The following is a 21,976-nucleotide window of genomic DNA, read 5'->3' on the forward strand; positions in this document are numbered from 1 at the left end:
CTGAGAGAGCTGCCCTTTTGTTGTGCTGTACATCAGAAGGTAGGCAGCCAGCACCCACCAGGGAGGCCCGCTGAGGGGCAGAGATGGATGCTGCTTAGAGAGAGAAGGGATGCTCCCAGGGTCAGGGCAGGAGGAAGGAGAAGGCGATGGTGGGGGAAGAGACAGTAGCTAGCACTACACCAGTGTAGGAGAGGTGCTGAGTGTTTAGAAAGGAAGAGAGGTCTTCCCATTATACTGTAAATCTAAAACTTTTCTAAAATAAGATGTTTATTTTTAAAAATAGGAAATGGCAAACAAAACAAAAAACAAAGAAGGGAGGAAAGAGAGAGTATGGCCTCAGACATTAATCTTGATCCAATCTGTAGTGACAACCAAGACCCAGCAGCTCTCCCCCCAGCCAAGTGTTCACACTGACCCTGAACCATGTTCCCAGGTGTCCATCTTCAGAGGCTGTAGACAGCAGAAAATGTCATGCCCCCAGGTGCTCCCAGCCACAGGACCACTGGCAAGATTTCGGTGCCTTCTAACTCCCTTTCCAGGCTTCTGGGTCCCACAGTCCCCTCCCCTCACTGAATGGGCCCCTCTGGCATGGACTCGTGCTCCGGGGGCAAATCTTTACTGAGAGTTCTCTCCTGCCTGCCTGCTGGCAAGTCCTGTTCCCAGAGGGCAAGACTCAGCCATACTGTCTCTGCATCTTCTCCTAGCACTTAGTCTAGTGCCTGGCACAAAGTAGTAGGTGCTTAAGAAATGTTTGCTCAATTAATTAATTAAGACAAGCTAAGAGGGAATGAAGCCACTTTTGCCTTGATGATTTTCCAGCTGATGTTCTTGAGACCAGCCAAGTGCTACAGCCTCCCTGGGGGCCCTGGCTTCCCGCTCAGCCTCCCCAGGCACCATGGCCCCCTCTGCCAGAGGCAGGGTATCATCTTCCAGTGTTGGCTGTGACCCCACCTTCCCAGTCTGTAGCCAACCTCAGCCTGCAGCCTCCTGCCTTCTGGCTCCAGCTGGTTTGAGGGACGCTCTGTAGACAGCACCTGTCTACCCGCCCTCGCCGTTGGGGGAATGACACCACTTTCCAGAACAATCTTAAGAAGAGAGATTCAGGCCAGGCACAGTGGCTCACGCCTGTAACCCTAGCACTTGGGAGGCCAAGGCAGGTAGATTGCCTGAGCTCATAGGTTCAAGACCAGCCTGAGCCTAAGTGAGATCTCATCTCAAGAAATAGCCAGCATTGTGGTGGGCACCTGTAGTCCCAGCTACATGAGAGGCTGAGGCAAGAGAATCACTTGAGCCCAACAGTTTGAGGTTTCTGTGAGCTATGACGCCGTGGCACTCTACTGAAGGCGACACAATGAGACTCTGTCTCAAAAAAAAGGAAAAGAAAAGAAGAGAGATTCATGAAGGTCCCACTCAGATGGGCCATGTTCTCTGACCCCTGACCACAGCCCAGAGGCCCTAGCGGCCGTCCATATAGTTGGGCCTTGTCCAGATCACCAACTCGGTCTCTTTAGCTGAAACACCAGGGCACCTGCCTTCTGGAATTCAGAATCTATTCAACTAACATAGGTTAGGCTATACATGGTGACAGACCTGACCTAGTACCCTGACTCGACCATTCAATAGCTGTGTGGGTTCAAGGCTGGGCAGAGTGGCTCATACCTGTAATCCTAGCACTTTGGGAGGCCAAGGCAGGAGGACTGCTTGAGATAAGGAGTTTGAGACCAGCTGTGTGAGATTGAATGAGTTATGGAAACTTCCTGTGCCTCAGTTTTCTCATGTACAAAGTAGACATAATTACCTATCTCATTACATTTCTGTGAAGATTAAATAATGTGTGTAAAGCACTTTGCAGTGCAAGGTATACAAATGCTCAACAAATGTTGAGTTTTACTATTATCACTAGTGCCACTATTACTATTACTTACCCCGTCCACCACCACGACTGGTAGCTACCATGTGCCAGGCATTGAGCTGCAGAGTCACATGAGATAGCTCTCCTGCTCTCAGAAGCCTCGGATCCAGAGGGAGAATGAGAGGACAAAATGAGACCCAAAATAAGAAACGGCAGTAAAGAAGCAAAGGCTCAAGGCCCCAGGACACTGGTCTCAACTAGATGAGATGCGGGCTCAGGGCCTAGCAGTCACCAGGGAGAACCTAGGGGCCAAAAAGACTCCCCAGATGTCCTGTCCTGCCTGGGCCCTGGGAGGCTGCAGCATGTACCCCGTATGCTGGGAGGCTGCATGCAGGTGGGAGGGGGCCAGGATTTTACATCTCCAAGGAGTCACCTCTGGCTCCCCTCTGCTTCAGTTGAGGGATGTTACATCACAGAGCTGTACTCACCAGGCCAACCCAAGGGTGCTTATGCTCCCCATAACATCTGATCGATGCCAACCAGGACTGTGGGTCTGGTGTGCACCCAGAGGCCAGTGCCATTGCTTTGGGAACACAACACTCTGACCAAAGTCACTGCGTTCTTCACTATTTGCGGGGGAGGGAATGTGCCCCTTCTTTAGGCCCAGAATCTTAGAATGTTGAAGGGTCTCAAGAACATCTCCTCCCAGTCAGGGGTAGTAGTAGGCACCTGTAGCCCCAACTATTCAGGAGGCTGAGGCAGGAGGATCACTTGAGCCCCAGAGTTCGAGGCTGCAGTGAGCTGTAGCCAGGGTGACAGTGAAAGAGCCTGTCTCAAAAATAAACAAATAAATAAAAATTTTCAAAAAAGAACATCTCCTCCAGCTCCTGCATTTCCTAGAGGAGGCACTCAGGGCTCAGACTGTCTCATCTGTGATCACACAGTGGCATGGCTAGCACCAGCCCCCAGGTCCTCTGACTTCCACCCCAGTATGAAGAGTTCTGGGGCAGTCAAGCGCAGTGGAAAGCGGACTGCCTTTGAAGTTTGCTTCTGGCATTTATGGCCTAAGGTCAAACACTTTGTCTCTCTGAGCCTCAGTTGCGGTATCTATAAAATAAGAATAATAACAAACCTCCTCTGTTGCTGTGCCAGCCCAAACAACAGAATGCAGAGAAATTGCTTTGTGAATGATAAAGCATTGCACAAGTGAAATATAAGGAATTATTATTATTATTCTAGAACTTAGAACACAGTACAGGACTCAGATATGTTTGCTGGTTGAATGGATGAATGTCTGAAGGATGATGAGTAATAAACAAAGGCCTCAGGAGCACTGATTTGTTTAGGTGGGTGGATCAGGGAAGGCTTCACATAGGCAGTGACTTGTGAACTGGGCTTGGATGGAGGATCCCCTGGGGGGAAGGAAGAGCATGAGCAGGATCCAGAAGCGTGGCAGGGGCCTCCCGAGAGCTGTGGATACCAATCCCACAGGCAGGTTTGCGTACGAGAGCCTCCTTGACACTTACTCCCTCCTTGGGGCATGTACATGGTACATGGAACAGGAGGAACTAGCAATTTATTAAACACTAAATAAGACTTTTCAGAGAAGAGGAGTCCTTAGGGAACTTCTAGTCTAACTTCCCATCTGATAGGTAAGAAAACTGAGTCTCAGGGAGCAGACATGCCTTAACTGGGAGACTAAGACCTGTGGGCTAAACCTGGCCTTTCATTTGTTTTTGTCATTTAAGTTTTATTGGAACACAGCCATACATCTTCATATAGTATCTAAGGCTGCTTTCTTGATTCAATAGCAGAGGTGAGTAGTTTGGCCCTTTGCAGAAAACAGTTCGCTGACCCCTGTCTTACAGCAAGGTCATCCCAGAGATAGGATGGGAGCAGGGTCTCCCAACTCCCAGTTGGGTGTACACCTCCAGGGCCCACCCTGTCCCCTGTGGTACTGCTCACAGGGTAAGATTTCAGGAACTCAGGCTCTAGGCCTGCTCTTAGGCTAGCCACTGCTGTCCCCAAGACCCAGCTGGGCTTCCAGTTGAAAGCAGTTTATCTCCTTTTGAGTAGTCTGAAGGGAAATGCCAATGTGCCTCTACTTCTCCATGGGTGAGTTGGGGAATGCCAGAGAGCATAAATGTATACAACTCAGGCCAGCCAGATGCCAAAGTCACAGACACAGCCTTTAAAGAAGTGTGCATGGGGGGTGGGGCGCTGGCACTTCCAGCCATCTGCTGAGAGGGCCAAGTCCACTCTGTGCTATAGAATTCCTTTTTCAATGCCAGACTGTCCCTAGTGGATTCATTTAATTAAAATCCCACTGGATCCAATCAGTTAGAAGCTCCGTCTGAGCTCACAGTTGTTCTGTCCAGGTGGTCACAAGTATTCCGATAGGCCATGAGCCTGGGCCACGACACCTGGCTCAGTGGCTAGCCTAGAACGGACCCCATAGGCCCCAGGATACCTGGGGTGACACTGTCTGCCCTGGCCTCACACTCTGTCCATCCTCACTGTCTCCATTCTGTTCAGACCTCAGACTCATCTTTGGAGCCTCCCTCTCACTGAGTCATTCATTCAACAGAGACTTATGAGGTGGCAGCTCTGTGCCAAGCCACCTTCTAGTGTGGAGGATAGAGTAGCAAACAAAAGAGCCAAAAACCCATGCCCTCAAGGAGCTTACAGTTCCACCCACAGAGGTAGGGCACCCTGCACACTGCAGGGCACACACTTCTCTCTCTCTTACCCTCCCCTCCTGAATTCTTATATCCTCTGCTTCCCTCTAGCTCAGGACCGAGCACCTGAAACTGGACCATACAGAGGGCCCTACTGAGTTCCCCGGCCCAAGTATACCAGGACATTTGGCTCAAAACCTCCTTGAACTGGTCCCTCCCCTACTCAGGAGCTTTCACTGGCTCCCCATTGCCCTCAAGTGAAGATTCTTATTCCTGTATCTACCCTTCAAAGCTGCCGAAATTTTAGCCCTTGCCCACTTTACCAATCTTCACTTTTGAACTGAACTTCCTTCTCCAAGACCACCAGAAGAATTTTTGCCATGAGGTTTATAATATTTATCTTTTTTATTTATAAAAGTAACAGATATTTTTGTAGAATGTGTAGCATATATAAAAAGAAAATTAAACTCAATCACGAGTCCATTATTCAGGGATAAACTGTGAATTTTTAGTGTATATCCTTCCAGCTTCTTTTTCTGTGTGTATATATATATACATTTCTTATATTTATATGTGGAGAGTGCCCAAAAAATGTATGTACATTTTAAGAAAGAAAGGAAAACTATTCAAATTGTAATACTCAATATATATCAATAACCAAAGCTGAATACAAATCACGTTGAGCACTACTGGTAACTGTAGAAGTCAGATATGACTTGAGCGGCCAGGCACAGTGGCTCATGCCGGTAATCCTAGCACTCAGGGAGGCCGACGCGGGTAGAGTGCCTGAACTCACAAGTTTGAGACCAGCCTAAGAGTGAGACCCCATCTCTAAAAACAGCTGGGCGTCGTGGCAGGCACTTGTAGTCCCAGCTACTCGGGAGGCTGAGGCAAGAGAATCACTTAAGCCCAAGAGTTTGAGGTTGCAGTGATCTATGACGCCACAGCACTCTACCCAGGGTGAAAAAGCGAGACTCTGTCTCTAAAAAAAAAAAGTGACTTGAGGGCGGCGCCTGTGGCTCAGCGGGTAGGGCGCCGGCCCCACATGCCGAGGGTGGTGGGTTCGAACCTGGCCCCGGCCAAACTGCAACCAAAAAATAGCCGGGTGTTGTGGCGGGTGCCTGTAGTCCCAGCTGCTTGGGAGGCTGAGGCAAGAGAATCGCCTGGGCCCAGGAGTTGGAGGTTGCTGTGAGCTGTGTGAGGCCACGGCACTCTACCAAGGGCAATGAAGTGAGACCCTGTCTCTACAAAAAAAAAAAAAAAGTGACTTGAACATTACAAATATAATACAGTTTTTTCCTTTCTAAAATGTGTACAGGCTCGGTGCCTGTGGCTCAAGCAAGTAAGGCGCCAGCCACATACACCTGAGCTGGTGGGTTCGAATCCAGCCCGGGTCCGCCAAACAACAATAATGGCTGCAACCAAAAACTAGCCGGACATTGTGGTGGGCACTATAGTCCCAGCTACTCGGGAGGCAGGAGAATAGCTTGAGTCCAGGAGCTGAGGTTGCTGTGAGCTGTGAAGCCACAGCACTCTACGCAGGGCGACAGCTTGAGGTTCTGTCTCAAAATAATAATAATAATAATAAAATGTGTACACATTTTTTGACACCCTTTGTATTTGGTGTGGGATGCCACTACACAGAAAGTGCTGTATCCTGCCCTTTTTACTTAACATTATATGGTGGTTTTCTATGTAATTAAGAGACTCCTTAATAACAGCACTTTAATGGCCATACAAGATTCCACCACATAAATATACCTTAATATGTTTAGCCAAACATATTAGTGAACCTTTGGACTGTTTACAATTTTTCACAATGAAAATGCTGCTATAAACATCCTTGTTCATAAATCTTTGTTCTGATCTCTGGTTATTTTCCTAGCAGAGATTCCTAGAAGCGGCTCTGCAGGGTCACGGGGTAGATGCATTTCTAAGGTTTTTGATGCATATCATGAAGCTGCCTTTCTGAGAGCATCTGCCAGCCCCCAACCCACCCCCATCTGTGAGAATGCCCTCCAGTCCCCTACAGGTCTATTTTCTCTGCCCCTGGCACACCATGTGCCTTCCTAGCATCATATTCTTGCTTCAGCAGCTTCCCTAGTAAGAACCCTGTTTCCCAGCCACGCCACCTCCTCCAAGAAGCCCTTTCTGATAGCCCAGCTGAAGTTCTCCACCTCCAGCTCTCCTTTAGCCCCTGTCTTAAATCCCTCTTAAAACATTCACTACTGGCTTGACGCCTATGGCTCAAGCAGCTAAGGCACCAGCCACATACACCTGATCTGGAGGGTTTGAATCCAGCCCGGGCCCACCAAACAATGACAGTTGCAACCAAAAAAAAAAAAAAAAAGCCAGGTGTTGTGGTGGGTGCCTGTAGTCCCAGCTACTTGGGAGGCAGAGGCAGGAGAATTGCTTGAGCCCAGGAGTTGGAGGTTGCTGTGAGCTGTGATGGCACAGCACTCTACCCAGGGTGACAGCTTGAGGCTCTGTCTCAAAAAAAAACATTCACTACCACACATTTTAATAACCTGTGTAATAATAACCTCTGCTTTACATGGGGCATTGAAGTTTTCCAAGTGCTTCCATTGAGAGGTTCCATCTGATTTACTCCAAGACAGAAAGTGTTTTTGAGGTCAGGGACCTCTGATTATCTGGGTCTACTTCTCAAGGCCACATCCATAACCTCAAGTCTGGCCCACCCTCACACTAGCCCTTGTGGGTGGAAAGGTTGAGCCAGACGGCACTATCAGTGCAACCTCAGCCCATCAGAACAGACTGTAGGATGCTCCTTTGTGCTGCATGGGGCCGTAAAACAGGACTGAGCAGGATAGCAGGCCCTAGATTCCAGTCCTATCTCTGTCACTGACTTGATGTGATATGGAGCTGATCCCTGCCCCTCTCTGGACCTCAGTTTACCTATCTATAAAAGAGAGGGTTGATCTGCATAGACTGATTGCTCGTAAGGTCCCTGTCCCCAGGCACCCAGAGCTAGGCAGCCCTGGGGTTCTTCTACGGGCCCCTGCACAGAGCTGGCCTCTGGGAAGGGCCTGAGGAAGCTGGCCCAGGAGGCAGGCCTGGCTCTAGGCCAGGCTGTGTCTGCAAACACTGACCTTGGCTGCCGCAGGGATTTTCCATGACACCAGCACCCTCCTGCTCAGCTCCCCTCATCCCACGTGGGCCTGGGGAGGGTGGGGAGTGAGGGCCTTGGGGCCTGTCCTACACCAGAGGCCCCCAAGTCAGTATTAGGGGCACCTGTGGATGGGGGACAGCTAAAGAGAGAGGAGAGGGTGGTAGCCAACAGTTGGAAGTCTGGGAAGAAGGAAGGGGCAGAGAGAGAACCTACACTGGGAGTTGGATGGATGATGGAAGAGAGGCCTTAGGAAGGAGCAGGGCAGAAGGAAAAGACAGGTGCTATGCTTCAGAGGGGACAAACTCCAGACCTCATTCTGCATATATGTCCCAACCCCACCCCAGCTCCATGTGGCGCTGGTGGTCTCCTAGGCCTAGCAAGAGGCTTGGCCCAGCCCAGTCCAGGGGTACTTCTTCTGGGGCCTTGAAGCTGAACTCATTTTTAAGGGGCCAAGGAGCCATAGCAAGGGCAAGAGCCATGAGTCACCAAAGGCCTTCTTGCCAAGCACCACCTCCCATCCCCCTCCTGGGTGTCTTAGGGGTGGTTTCTTGCCACTGTCACAGACTTCAGAGTTCTTCAGAATCAGGGCCTTCTGGGTTTAGCAGCATTTGCTGAGTAGCTGCCCTCACTGGACCTTGTGCTGGACAGAGGGGACTTATCAGCCCTCCAGAAGCTCAGAGACCCACAGAACTCCTCCGTAGACCAGAGCGCACAAATACGGGCAAGGCCTGCGAGAGGCAGACGGAGAGGCCCCTGCAGCACTGGGAGGAAGGTTCCCAGAAGGTTCTTGGAGGAGGTGGTGTCAGGGCTGGCTCTCCAGGGCACAGAACAGCACCTGCGCACTCCTCTCCCATAAGTGGCAGCCTGCCCTCCCTCCACCCCCAGGGCAGGGGCGTACGCTGGCACTGGTGGCTCCTTCCACTTCATCTCCTTTAACACGCCGATTAGGTTCCTTGGCTCCACTCTGCTGTTGTCTCCAGACCAAGGGAGGCTCCCTGTCTGTGCCTCAGTCCTCCCCAGGAGGCAGGGTCCTCACAGGCCCTTTCCTTTCCTAGGTGACATACTGAGCCCAAGTGCCCTCTGCCACCCAACAGAAGAGCCCAGCCTTCCTCCAGGGGCTCTGTGTCTTACAGCCAGCCCTCCAGAGCTGCCTCTCTCCCTTGAGCTCACACCCCCTCTGGCTGCCCCACCAGGCCCAAGCAGCATTCAGGCCCGCCCCCATTCTCAGCAGCAACCCAGAGCTCACAGCCTTTGGGCACTGCAGGCTACAGGTTCCTCATCCATCTTCCCTCAGGACAAACATTAGCCTAGCCAATGCCATATTTACATTAGATAACTAGGTCAGCAGGGAGACAGGGTGCAGCCGTGCATTGCCAAGGCTACAGTTTCTAATCGGCAGAAGGGCTGGGCCACCCAGAGGTGGGAAATCAAAGAATCTCAACGTCAGAGACCTGAAAGAAGGACCTTAGAGTTCCTGAGGCTTAAAAGGACCATTTCTCAAACTGTGCTCTAAGGAACACTTGTCCAGCAATATGCACTATGAGAAAAGTGCTCCAAGGTCAAGTAAATGGGAAAACTTAGCATATTCTCCTAACTTTGACCGACCTTGCATGTGAACACATGTATGGCTCCAAGAAAGCCTACACTTAAATCAAATACAAGAAATCCTGTTAATTTCAGCATTTCCCCAATTGAACTTCACCAAACACCACTCTTCTCATCCAAAAGTTACTAACACTCCATGAAAAGGGTTTTCCTCAAAATTAACTTTGGGAAACACTGATCATAGAATGTTAGTGCTGAAAGGAACTTTAAAGACCATCTAATCGTGTTCTCCAAGATATTCAAACTAATAATTAATATTTCTTGATCTCAAAGTCCTCACCATTGTAAGTCTACTAATTCATCATATCCCTACAGCAAGTCTTCGAGGTAAGTACTTCATAATTCCCATTTTACAGATAGGGAAACTGAGGCACCGTGGATTAAGTAATTTGGCTAAGGTTAACAGCTGTTTGACTCCAGAATCTGTTCTCTTATTTACTCCACTGAACTGCAGAGATCTACTTATTTTCAGTATTTCAAACACAATAGCTTGATTCAGTCTCATAAAAGCAATTATCTTATGCTAATCAGAAGTTCTGACTGGCAGATGTGTTCTTAATTAATTTTGATGGGAAAATTAATTATGGCTCTAACAGTGATTTATTCAGTGCCTGCTCTGGGTAGTATGCACAATACACTGATCAACACGCCATACTTCATAAATAAAATCTTTCAAAATTTTGCTTCTATGAATGGATCAGATAAACAGAAAATAATAAAGGACATCTATAGTAATGAAAAAAGGTGAAAACTTCATCTCTTTCCCTGTCTCCCCATGTCACAGATGAGGAAAACTGAGGCCCAAGAAGGGAAAGGACTTGCCAAGACACAAAGCTAGCTTTGGTCAGGGTCAAGTCAGACTCCAGGTTTCCTGCCTCCTAACCTCATGCTATTTCCTCTACCCAAGGCCATGGCCAGCATCTTGGCCTTGTGGCCAGCTAGGCCAAGGGTAGGAGGTTAGGCAGGCAGGCTAGCAGGCATAGGAAGCCAGTGGGCAGCAGGCAGCTGTGCCCAGTCCAGCCGAGGCCCTTACCAAGAGCTCATGGTGGCTACTGTGCTGACTAGAAACAGCCCATAGGGAAATATCAGAAGGAGGGAGGGACAGACCCAACCCCACTCTCCAGCCCCACTTCTCCCTGGAAGACAGCTTCAGCCCGTTTCTGAGCTCCCTGGTGATTTCAGGAAGAAAACAGATGAACCGAGGCCCAGGGATTTCTGACCCCCTTATCAGTTTTCCTGCTGCACTAAAATATACATACTAGCAACTCATTTTTATGTCCAACAACTTGACTCCTCAAGTGAACTGTGTGCCTCCAGCCAGGTCCCGGGGCCATCTCTTAGCTGAGTTGCTCCCCAGTAGGAGATGCCGGGCCCTGGTTAAATGAATAGTTTACAGCTCTGGTCACACCTGAGTCAGGGGACAGTAGACAGAGCACTGGTTTTGGAACCAAGTGTCCTGGATCATATTCCTGGTCCTGCCATTCCCCAGCTGTGTGGCCTAGAGCAGATTTCTTTCTTTCCCTCTCTGGGCCTCCATTGCCTCATCTCTATACTATAAGGACTATACCTTAACATTGACAGTGGATTCTGGGAAGGGAGGTGGGGAGTGGGTAAATCTCCCCATCAGTGCTCTCAGAGACACTGGCCAGAGTCTCATGGTCGGGGCATGAGTTCCAGCTGATCAGTCCAGCAGGTACTGTGAGAGAAGGTCCTCAGAGAATCAGGCCTAGACAGCAGCTTCTGCGTGTGTTAGTGACACACAAGGACAGATGGAGCCCCTCATGAGGCTGGATAGAAAGAAGATGAAGGGGTGGCGCCTGTGGCTCAGTCGGTAGGGCGCCAGCCCCATATACCGAGGGTGGCGGGTTCAGGCCCGGCCCCGGCCAAACTGCAACCAAAAAATAGCCGGGCGTTGTGGCGGGCACCTGTAGTCCCAGCTACTTGGGAGGCTGAGGCAAGAGAATCGCTTAGGCCCAGGAGTTGGAGGTTGCTGTGAGCTGTGTGAGGCCACGGCACTCTACCGAGGGCCATAAAGTGAGACTCTGTCTCTACAAAAAAAAAAAAAAAAAGAAAGAAGATGAAGGATACCTTTTGTCCCCTCCCTGGTAATGCCAGGCCTGAGGTGGACAAGGACCCAGCAGGCCTGCTGGCAGGCAGACAGGTCTTGCCAAACTCTGCCTTACTTCCCAGAAATTCCGGGATCCCCTGGGAGCGGCTCCACCCAGCTGGCACCCCTTCAAGCTGGGTGCCCACGTCAGCAGGTCCTCACAGCTCCCTTGCCCTTTCACCCAGTGACAACATGACAGGGGATGGGGAGGGGGCTCACTGCCCCTAGGCCTGATAGTTGGAGCGTATCTCCCTGAGTATCTCTCTCCCATTACCACTTCTGAAGCTACAGCTCCAACTGGAATGTTCTCCTCTCGGGGCCCTGGTTTCCCTGGTTGTCTTTCCTAGGGTGATACATTGGCTCCTATGTACAGGAATGAACGCTGAGTCAGAAAGGCCTAGTGGCCTTGGCCAACTCACAAGGCCTCTCCAGACCTCATGACCTCAACTATAAAATGGTGATAGTCATAATAATGACATTGTTAGAAGTTTTTGAGGATTAAGTTAAAAATATATCTGAAGGGTAAGAGCATATTATTAAGCCTTAGCCTGTGGGAGGAAGTGAGGGCAGCGCTGAGGCATCTGACCCCAAAGGTGAGGCATGCCCCGGCCGCGGCTGCCCTGGACGGGGCAGTGGGTATGGTGGAACACAAGGCGCTGCTGCCGATGGGAGCTTCTGGTGAAGCCTGGCTTTGAAAGTCACTGAGTTCAACAGAAGGAGGGGCAGGGAAGGGGCTGTCACTTGCAGCTGGAGCTGAGTCCTGATGGCACTCAGGCTGGGGCAGGAGAGGAGGGGTAGGAGGGAAGGACAGGGAAGCACTGTGAAGAAAAGGGCGGGGAAAGGAGGCATCGTTCCGCTTCACAGCAGTGCACAGTGGGTTGCAAGGCACTGGCTTTTCCTAAGAGATGGTGGCCCAGGGAAGTCACTGGGCAAAGTGGTGGTGGTGGAGGAGAGGGCACGCCACAGAGATGGCCTTGCCCCCAGGACTGTGCTCTCAAGTTGGCTTTCCCCCATGAGATCCCATCGCTACTGCTTCTGTCTCATGCTCCACAGGTTCCAAAGTACTTGCATGTCTAATTTCTCCTTTGCTCCTGAGGGCAGCTCTGATGGGCAGCCAGTGGGGGATTAACAGCTCTAGCTCAATACCCCAAACTGGGGACGATGGAAGTGAGCCCAGAGAGGGAAAGGGATTTGTCCAAGGTCACACAGCCATTACGTGGTCAAGCTGGGGCCAGATCACACTCCCCACTCCCCATTGAGCCCCATCCACAGTTCCATGGCTTCCCCCCTACGCCAAGCAGGCTAGCCTGGGAGGACAGGGAAGGACAGGATGAGAAGGAGCTCTGGCTCAGGTCCTGCCCAGCTGTCGAGGTGAGTTGTGGTCTGGCTGCCGTGGCTGAACTGGCGGGCACAATCTGTTCTCACCCTGCTGGGGCGCAGACGTCCCAGGCACAGTGGCTCAATAGTTCAGCTGTCCAGGCCCCTGGCAAAGGGTGACACAGTCATTGGCTCGACACCATGGTGGGAGGCAGAGGAGCTGTTTCTACGAGCAGCCCCACATCCTACACACCCATGAGCGGCTGTCTTCAGACTTCCCTGAGCTTTAAGATCCAAAGGGCCTCCTTGCACTGACATAGATGCCAGCTTTACTAGAACTGAGCTGTCCTCCACCCCCCCATGCTCCCTTGGAAATGTGAACGTAATCTGGCACCTTCATTCATTATTAATCACAATGAGCCATTATTGAGCACTTGATATGTACCAGGCTTTGGGCTAAATGCATTTTACATATTATCTTACTTATTCCCCCCAGAATCCCTATGAAGCAGATGCTACTTATTAGCTCCATTTTACAGATGTGGAAACTAAGGCTCAGAGAGTTTATATACACACAGCTAGTTCATGACAGAGTCAAGAAATGAACTCAGATCGAATTCTGCCCTGCAATTCAGTCACTGAATGAATTTGGGGCTCCCGTGGGTGTGGCTGGAATGTGGAGGTGGAAGCTAGAGAGGAACATGACAAGCCAAGCAGTGCCCACCCCTTCCTCCCAAGCTAGTGTTCAGCTGGGTGTAGATGGGGGCCCTGGAGCACAGGGGTGGTGGTGGTAACATTGGCCCTAGAGTTCAAAGCTAAACATTCTCAGTGCCACTTAAATAAGGCAGAGATCAGACTAGGAAGAAGGAAAAGGCTTCTTTTCCAGAAAAGGCTACCAGCACTGTTTTATCATAATTCTATTAATAAAAGTAATAAATGTCTCAATAGTGAAAGAAGGGCCAGGACCAGAAGACCATACTTTACAGATCAAGAAACATGCTCAGAGAGGTGAAGTGATTTGCCCAAGGTCACACGGACACTAGGGACAAGGCCAGAACTTGTGCCCAAGGCTTCTGTGTTCCCATCCAGGGTCATTTTCCCTCCAACCAGGCAGAATTCTTGACTTAAAGCCTTTTGATGATTGGCTCAGTGGGGGGCTTTGCCTCTGACTGGTTTCTGGCTCAGTGAAGGAGGGAGGCACAGAGGTTGTCTGGCTGGTGATAGACAGTAACACACCTGAAAGGACACCAAGGGAAACACCACCTCCCCATGAGACAGAGCCTCCTTTGGGGCCTCAGGACCCCAGTTGAGGGGCTGGTGAGGACCCTGGAGCACTCACTCCTCCAGCTGTTTCCTTTCTCCTCCTCTGGCACTCGTGGGACCACTGGCCCAAGGAATCTGGAGGGCCCCAGTTGCTAACCACCAGCCCTAGGCCTTGGCTGCCAGCAGGGAGATCAGCAAGGAGCCATCCTCCTTGATAAGAAGGTGTGTCCTCACTGTCCTCAGTTTCCCTCCCTCCACAGGATGTCAGAACCCATTCGGTCCAACCACCTCCCCTGTAGTCAAAGAAATTGAGGCACAGAGAGAACAAGGAGCATGCCCAAAGATCACAACACAGAGCCAGAACCCAGGTCTCCCAACCAGTTTGTGCATCTGGCCCAATTTCCCAGCAGGACCCCAAGTCCTCTATGCAAACCAACCGGTCCAGTCTTTGAAGCCAAACAGACTCGAGTTCAAACACGTGTTGCTCTGCTTCCAAACAGTGTGACCTGGGAAAAATCACTTAACCCTCCCTGTTTCTTCCTCTCTCCCTACCTCCTGGAGTTGTCACAATAGTAAATGACAAAGCGTACGCAAGGGACTAGCACAGAGCGAGGGGACAAGGACAGCCCATTACTGTGTTGAAAGTGAGACCTACAGGACTGGGGAGGGAAGGAGGAGGGTTTCTGGAAGGACAGCCCCACAGCCCTTGCTTTCTGTCCTCTTCTCCCCCCGTCCCCTAGGCTACGGGCACGCAGCGCCCAGCACGGATGGCGGCAAGGTGTTCTGCATGTTCTACGCGCTGCTGGGCATCCCGCTCACGCTGGTCATGTTCCAGAGCCTGGGCGAGCGCATCAACACCTTCGTGAGGTACCTGCTGCACCGGGCCAAGAAGGGGCTGGGCATGCGGCGCGCAGACGTGTCCATGGCCAACATGGTGCTCATCGGCTTCTTCTCGTGCGTCAGCACGCTGTGCGTCGGCGCCGCAGCCTTCTCCTACTACGAGCACTGGACCTTCTTCCAGGCCTACTACTACTGCTTCATCACGCTCACCACCATCGGCTTCGGCGACTACGTGGCGCTGCAGAAGGACCAGGCGCTGCAGACGCAGCCGCAGTACGTGGCCTTCAGCTTCGTCTACATCCTCACCGGCCTCACGGTCATCGGCGCCTTCCTCAACCTCGTGGTGCTGCGCTTCATGACCATGAATGCCGAGGACGAGAAACGCGACGCCGAGCACCGCGCGCTGCTCACGCGCAACGGGCAGGTGGTCGGCTGCGGCGGCGGCGGGGGCGGTGGGGGCGGCAGCGCGCACACCACGGACACCGCCTCGTCCACGGCGGCGGCAGGCGGCGGCTTCCGCAACGTCTACGCCGAGGTGCTGCACTTCCAGTCCATGTGCTCGTGCCTCTGGTACAAAAGCCGCGAGAAGCTGCAGTACTCCATCCCCATGATCATCCCGCGGGACCTCTCCACGTCTGACACGTGCGTCGAGCACAGCCACTCGTCGCCAGGAGTGGGCGGGCGCTACAGCGACACGCCATCGCGCCGCTGCCTCTGCAGTGGGGCACCTCGCTCCGCCATCAGCTCGGTGTCCACGGGCCTGCACAGCCTGTCCACCTTCCGCAGCCTCATGAAGCGCAGGAGTTCCGTGTGAACGCCCCGAAGGGGCCTCGAGCGCCTGGGGGCGCTGGCTGGGGCTCCAGCTGGGAGGGGGGGAGTAGCAGGGGTCTGCCAGGAAGCCCGCCCCAGCCGCCTTCGACCCAGTGGGACTCCCCCAACACCCCTCACCACTCCCTCTCTCAGCCCCCATCTCCGACTGTGCCTGCTTGCACCAGCTGGCAGGAGGCCGGGCTCTGAGGACCCCTGGAGCCCCCATCCGAGCCCTGAAAATTCCGAGAAATGTGAAACTTGGGGGGTTGGGAGGAGGGCAGAAGCTGGGAGCCTCCTATCCCTTTGGAAACCTAAGAAGCTCCCCAGTCCTCAGAGACCCTGCTGGTACCCAGACCCCCACCTCCAGAGGGGACTTCATGTTCCATGTACGTTTGCATCTCTATTTATACCTCTGTCCTGCCAGGTCTCTCACCTTCCCTTGGCTCCAAAAGCCAAGGTGTCTTTGTCCAGGTCACCCCTACTCAGTCACACTCCCCTTCCCCATCCCCTGCTGTGTCACCCAACCTCCCACTACCTTTGTGGTGTTTTGCATGGCTTTGCAATTATGGAGAAAGTGGACACCCAGAAGTCCCTAAAGTTAGTCCCCAGAGGGCAGACAGAAAAAAGGTAGGACAGGCAGGCAGCAGGAGGGGCCAAGGGTGAGGGGAGTGGAGGAGGCAGTGGCCCCCCAGTCTGCATGGTCACACTGGTAGGTGAGAGCTAACTGGCCTTTGGCCTCATTCTCATAGGGGTTGGGGGGACTTCAGCCTTCCAGACACTGCCCCTGGATTTTGAAACAGACTTGCCATCCCCTAACTACCACTCTTAAATTCGTGAAGTGAATTTTGGCCTCCAAACTCTGTCCTGGCTATTTATTTGAGTCTCACAATATCCAATTAGGTCCCCAGAGCAGGAATCGTTATTGCCATTTTACCGATGAGAACACTGGGGCCCAGACAGGTGAAGTGACTTGCTCAAGGTAATACAGATAGTAAAAAGCAAAGGGGAACAAGAACCCAGCCTGTTCTTTTGTACTCTTTCCTTCCAGCTCAACCTGCTCTTGAAAGCAAAGTTCCTGTCCTGAGCACCTTGGCATTGTGTGGGTAGATGAGACTTGAACCAGAACCAAAAGCCCAGGGCTGGGCCGCTGCTGAGGCACAGCCTCTTCCACTCCTGGCCAAGAGACAAGGCCCTGAATGCGTCCTTGAGGTGGCATGGGGGCCTTTGTCTCTGGGCTGCCTGGTTACAAACAGTCCTTGGGACCAAGGTAAGCAGGGCTGGAGTCTCATGAAAGAAAGGCCAGGAACTGGGCCTCTAAGAGTTGGCAGGGTGGCTAAGCCAGCAGGCACATCCTATGGGACATCATCCCTGGACCCACAGCCAGTGTTGGTGCTTGTGTCCCTAGTAGCTAGAGATAAGCTGAGGCTGCATCGAGGAATAGCCCTCCCAGGTGGGGGAGGTTTTGGACTTGGTGTGCCCTCTGCCCACCCCATCTGCAACCCAGAACCCAGATGAAGTGCAGCAGATGGAGGTGATATCTGAGGCTCATTACTGGCAACCCACAGGTAAAGCTGGTATAGTGACGAGGACAGCATCAGGGGCAGATGAGGGACCTCTCCTCCCGAAGTACTGCCCTCCCATGCTGTGCCCTAACACTGCCGAGCAACTCCAGCCCTGGCATTCAGGCAAGCTGGAGGGAGAGGCCTGCAGGGTGGCCAGGTTCAGGCCACCCCAACTATGTCTTGAAGTCTCTGCAGACCCCTGGGGGCAAGAAGTCTAGCCTATGTGTGAGTCCCGTCTCAGTGTGGAGGAGCTGGCTGCCTACATGCCAGGAGAGCAGGACCTACACCTAGGGGTGCCCTCTGTGTTTATGTTGGGGTGGAAGGCAGTGTTGGCTGCCTCTGTCCTGTGTGTGACCCTGCCCTCGAAGGGTCCTGTCCCGTCATTCCCGAGGGAGCCACAACCAAAGTTGCAGAGAGATGGTGAGGAAGGAGACAGAATGGCCCCAGGGCAGAGCGTAGCAGACTGCTCATTCTCCAATGGGTCTTTCCTAGGGAACTGGAAGGCCAGTGTCACTTCTCCCCTCACCCCCTCCCACTGCAGGCAGACTCTCTGCTTCCCCAATGCCTTATGCCTGGGCACACTGCCACAAAATATGCAATATGTGTGGGTGACATGCCCCTGCACCCACACCTCTACCCCGGGCAGCCCCTGGACTTCAAAGGCTGCGGCTGCCAAGGCCTACCCTCAGCATCTCCTGCCTATCTGTCTTCACACTGAGAATGGCGCCTAATAAATGCTGTCCACAGAGACCTGGCTCAGGCTCCAGCTGCTTCTGTTATCGTATGCCCTTGCTGCTACCATTACCCCCAACCCTGACTGGGGTCTATAAACATAGCCATCTGATTCACCTGGGGCTTCAGGGGTCTTCAGGAGAAGCCTGGTGGGCAGCATTGGCTTTCCTTCTGGGATTTCCAAAAAAATCCAGATTTTTCTAATGTCATCTTGGAATAGACTATGAGAACAAGACCTTAGAAATCACTTGATCCTACTGTCCCCAGGTGTATATGATTAAACTAAAGGCCAGGCAGGGCAAATAACCTGCCTTGAGTCACACAGCAGTGAGTGACAGACCTAGGATAAAAGACAGAAGTGAGGGGTCCTAGTCCAGTGCTCCCCCTCCTCACACAGCCTGCAGAGTTCTACTGAGCCCACCCCAGCTGACAAGATACCTCCCTGTCAGCCAAGCATGGGGTCACCTTCTCCTCCAATAAGGATCCCCTAGCTCAGTGGCTGGACTCAAAGATGTCCCTCTCAAAGAGGAACATCACAGCTCGGCACCTGTAGCACAGTGGTTACAGCGTCAGCCACGTGCACCAAGGCTGGTGGGTTCAAGCCAGGCCTGGGCCAGCTAAACAACAATGACAACTACAACAAAAAAATAGCCAGGAGGGGCGGCGCCTGTGGCTCAAGGAGTAGGGCGCCGGTCCCATATGCCGAAGGTGGCGGGTTCAAACCTAGCCCCGGCCAAAAAAAAAAAATAGCCAGGAGTTGTGGCAGGCACCTTAGTCCCAGCTAGTTGGGAGGCTGAGAATCACTTGCGCCCAAGAATCTGAGGTTGCTGTGAGCTGTGATGCCATAGCACTCAACAGAGGGCAACATAGTGAGACTCTGTCTCAAAAAAAAAAAACAGAGGACACATCACAAGCACCCATCTTCAGGGTGCACTTTTGTTGGGTCTTGAGGGGTACCATAGGCTTGAGACTGGGCCCCAGAACCCAGGACAGACCCATAGAGCAGATGCACCCAAAGTCAGCTAGCCAGTGGCTTTCAGACTTCGCTGAGTACAACTGGCAGTAGTACACTTATGCCACAACTTGTATCTACCTGTTAACCTACCTACCTACGTTTCATGAAATCGTTCTGCTTGACAACCATGCTAGACTTCAATACGTCAGTTCTATTCTATTTCATGTTTTAAAACGCTGGTCATGATCCACTAAATTAATATCTCCACCTACTAAGAGTTTGCCACCTACAGACTGAAATATAGGCAGTCCCTGCATTACAAACATGTAACTTACAGCCAGCACTTATGAATGGGGGCTATTACAGTAAGCTCCCAAGTTACAAATATCCAACTGACGTATGACTCGAACTTAGGAACAAAGGCTATTACAAGTAATAGGTAAAGGTACTAGTTCCAACTTACATACAAATTCAACTTAAGAACAAACCTATATAACCTATTTCATTCATAAGGTGGGGACTGCCTGTATGAATGAATACATTAGAGAAATAAAGGGATTGGGGATAGGGACACTTTCTCCCAGTCCTTCCTCCTACATAATGTAGGTCAATTAAAAAATATGGAGATGGGGTGGGGCACTCCCAACTGTAATTTTAGCACTCTGGGAGGCCAAGGCAAGTAGATCACCTGAGCTCACAAGTTTGAGACCACCCTGAGCAAGAGCAAGACCCCATCTCTACTAAAAATAGAAAAATTAGCGGGGGCGTTGTGGTGGGCACCTATAGTCTCAGCTACTTGGGAGGCTGAGGCAAGAGGTCGCTTAAGCCCAAGAGTTTGAGATTGCTGTGAGCTATGATGACTCCGTGGTACTCTACCCAGGGGGACAGAGTGAGACTTCATCTCTAAATAAATAAATAGGAAAAATACAGAGAGGGAACAATTTATGGCAGGTTCAAAGTTCGAAGAAAGAAGTGGTAGTACCTACACACTCCCAGAGGCCGGACACAGCCATCCTGTGACTGTGCTCCCATCTCACAGTTGTTGGCAGGCTCTTTGCTGTCCTGCAGCCCTCAGGGTGGCCACAGCAGAACTGGGCCTTAGCTGCTTTGGCTTACCCACTCCTAAGGCTACCTCATCAAAAATCTGGGGCTCTTAGCCAGGCACCGTGGCACATGCCTGTAGTCCCAGCTACTTGGGAGACTGAGAGAGGAGGATGGCTTAAGCCTAGGAGTTCAAGGCTGCAGTGAGCTATGATGTTGCCATGGCATGCTAGCCTGGGCAACAGAGTGAGACCTGCCTGTTAATAAAAAGAAAAGAAAAGAAAATTAAGAAAATATGGAGCTCACTGTCCATGCCATACCTGCCTGTCTTTCTTAGAACAGCTAAACGCAACAACAGCATAACCAGTCTGCTTTTGAGGTCAGCAGTGACCAATCCAAAGTTACTTTTATTTCCTTAAGCAGTTCTCACAGGACATAAATATGCTGACACTTACCCTCTCCCTTCCTCATCACCTGGGGCAAAATAATCACAAACAGATGAGAGAATCCCCAAGGGGCTGCATTTAGCCCATTGTGTCCCTAGGGGTGATCAGAGTGTGGCAGCTGGACAGCAGTCCTGTCCCTGCCCACAGCTCCTAAGAGCTCAGAATTGCCTGTGGTTCTAGCATGGGCTCTTCATTTCTAGACAGCATTGTCCCCACCCGCCTCACTTCCATGCAGCTGAGGCATCCTGCACTAAAAGATACATGTACAGCAAAACAAAAATAGAAAACCAGCACCGCAGAGTGGAGGTGGGGCATAAATATACCAAGATCCCTGCTGAACTGGTTACTCGGAGTGAGCATTAGATGGAGACAGAAGCTTCCAGAAGCCAACAGAGATACAATGACAACTCTTCGCAAAATATTTCCCATGGTATGTCCTAGGGAAAAAGGGTTCCTTGGCCAAATGAACTTGGGAAAACATGGTGTGCATCACTCACCCACTCATGCAACTTGACAAGACAGCTTAATTTAGTCAAGGTTATGAAAAGTCCTGCAGCAGGCTGGATGTGGTGACTCATGCCTATAATCCCAGTAATTTGGGAAGCCCCAGCACGAGGATCTCTTGAGGCCAGGAGTTTGAGACCAGCCTAGGCAATAGCAAGACTCTCTCTCCACAAAAATAAATAAATAAATAAATAAATAGTCATGGTGGTGCACACCTGTAGTCCCATCTACTCAAAAGGTTGAGGTAAAAGGATCATTTGAGCCCAGGAGTTTGAGGCTAACAGTGGGCCTGGACAGAAGAGGGACAGTGTCTCTAGGGGAAAAAAAGGCCTGCAGCAAAGATGCCGTTACCTTTGCTTAAGCCAGCATTGCCCAAACTCATTCCAAATGCTAAACCCTCTGTTTGCATTGTTCGAAGAACATCTCTCATGTCCTGTATTTCACAGAGCACACTTTGGGAATGCTGATCTGTCAAAATCTTTTTTTTTTTTTTTTTTTTTTTGTAGAGACAGAGTCTCACTTTATGGCCCTCGGTAGAGTGCCATGGCCTCACACAGCTCACAGCAACCTCCAACTCCTGTGCTTAAGCGATTCTCTTGCCTCAGCCTCCCGAGTAGCTGGGACTACAGGCGCCCGCCACAATGCCCGGCTATTTTTTGGTTGCAGTTCAGCCGGGGCCGGGTTTGAAACCGCCACCCTCGGTATATGGGGCCGGCGCCTTACCGACTGAGCCACAGGCGCTGCCATGATCTGTCAAAATCTTACTGATGAAGAGAGGAGATTGATCCTTCCTCCTCACCCCCGACAAGTTCTAAAAGGGGTTTAGCTTCTAAGTCCTTCTGTAACTGAAGACCATAACAATGCAAAATACATATCATCCTCAATTATGTGCCAAGTTACACCAAGGCTCAGAGCAGCCCACTTGCCCAAAATCAGGCAGTAAATTGGTGGGAAAGCTGAGATTTGAACCCCGGCAAATGGCTGCGAAGCATGTGCTCCTGCTCCCTCGCTGTGCACCGTCCCATGACGCTCCATATCGCCAGCAAAGATTTGGCAGAAGTTTCAGAGTTATTTATGAAGTGGTCATTTCTTATTCAGAACCTTGGTGAGAGGGGAAACTATAACCTAAATATG

At 51.4% G+C, this 21,976-nt stretch overlaps 1 protein-coding gene across 1 annotated transcript in view; it reads left to right on the forward strand.

Annotated features, from left to right (window-relative positions):
- The window catches only part of KCNK3 (potassium two pore domain channel subfamily K member 3), a 38,381-nt gene extending 20,463 nt beyond the window's left edge, over window positions 1-17,918 (forward strand). The window contains exon 2 of the mRNA XM_053588348.1: window positions 14,693-17,918. Coding sequence (XP_053444323.1) covers window positions 14,693-15,606 — 914 coding nt within the window. The 3' untranslated portion in view covers window positions 15,607-17,918. The remainder of the gene's footprint in view (window positions 1-14,692) is intronic.
- The last annotated feature ends 4,058 nt before the right edge of the window (window positions 17,919-21,976 follow it).

Source organism: Nycticebus coucang, chromosome 4 (genome assembly GCF_027406575.1).
Source record: "Nycticebus coucang isolate mNycCou1 chromosome 4, mNycCou1.pri, whole genome shotgun sequence".
Lineage (NCBI taxonomy): Eukaryota > Metazoa > Chordata > Mammalia > Primates > Lorisidae > Nycticebus > Nycticebus coucang.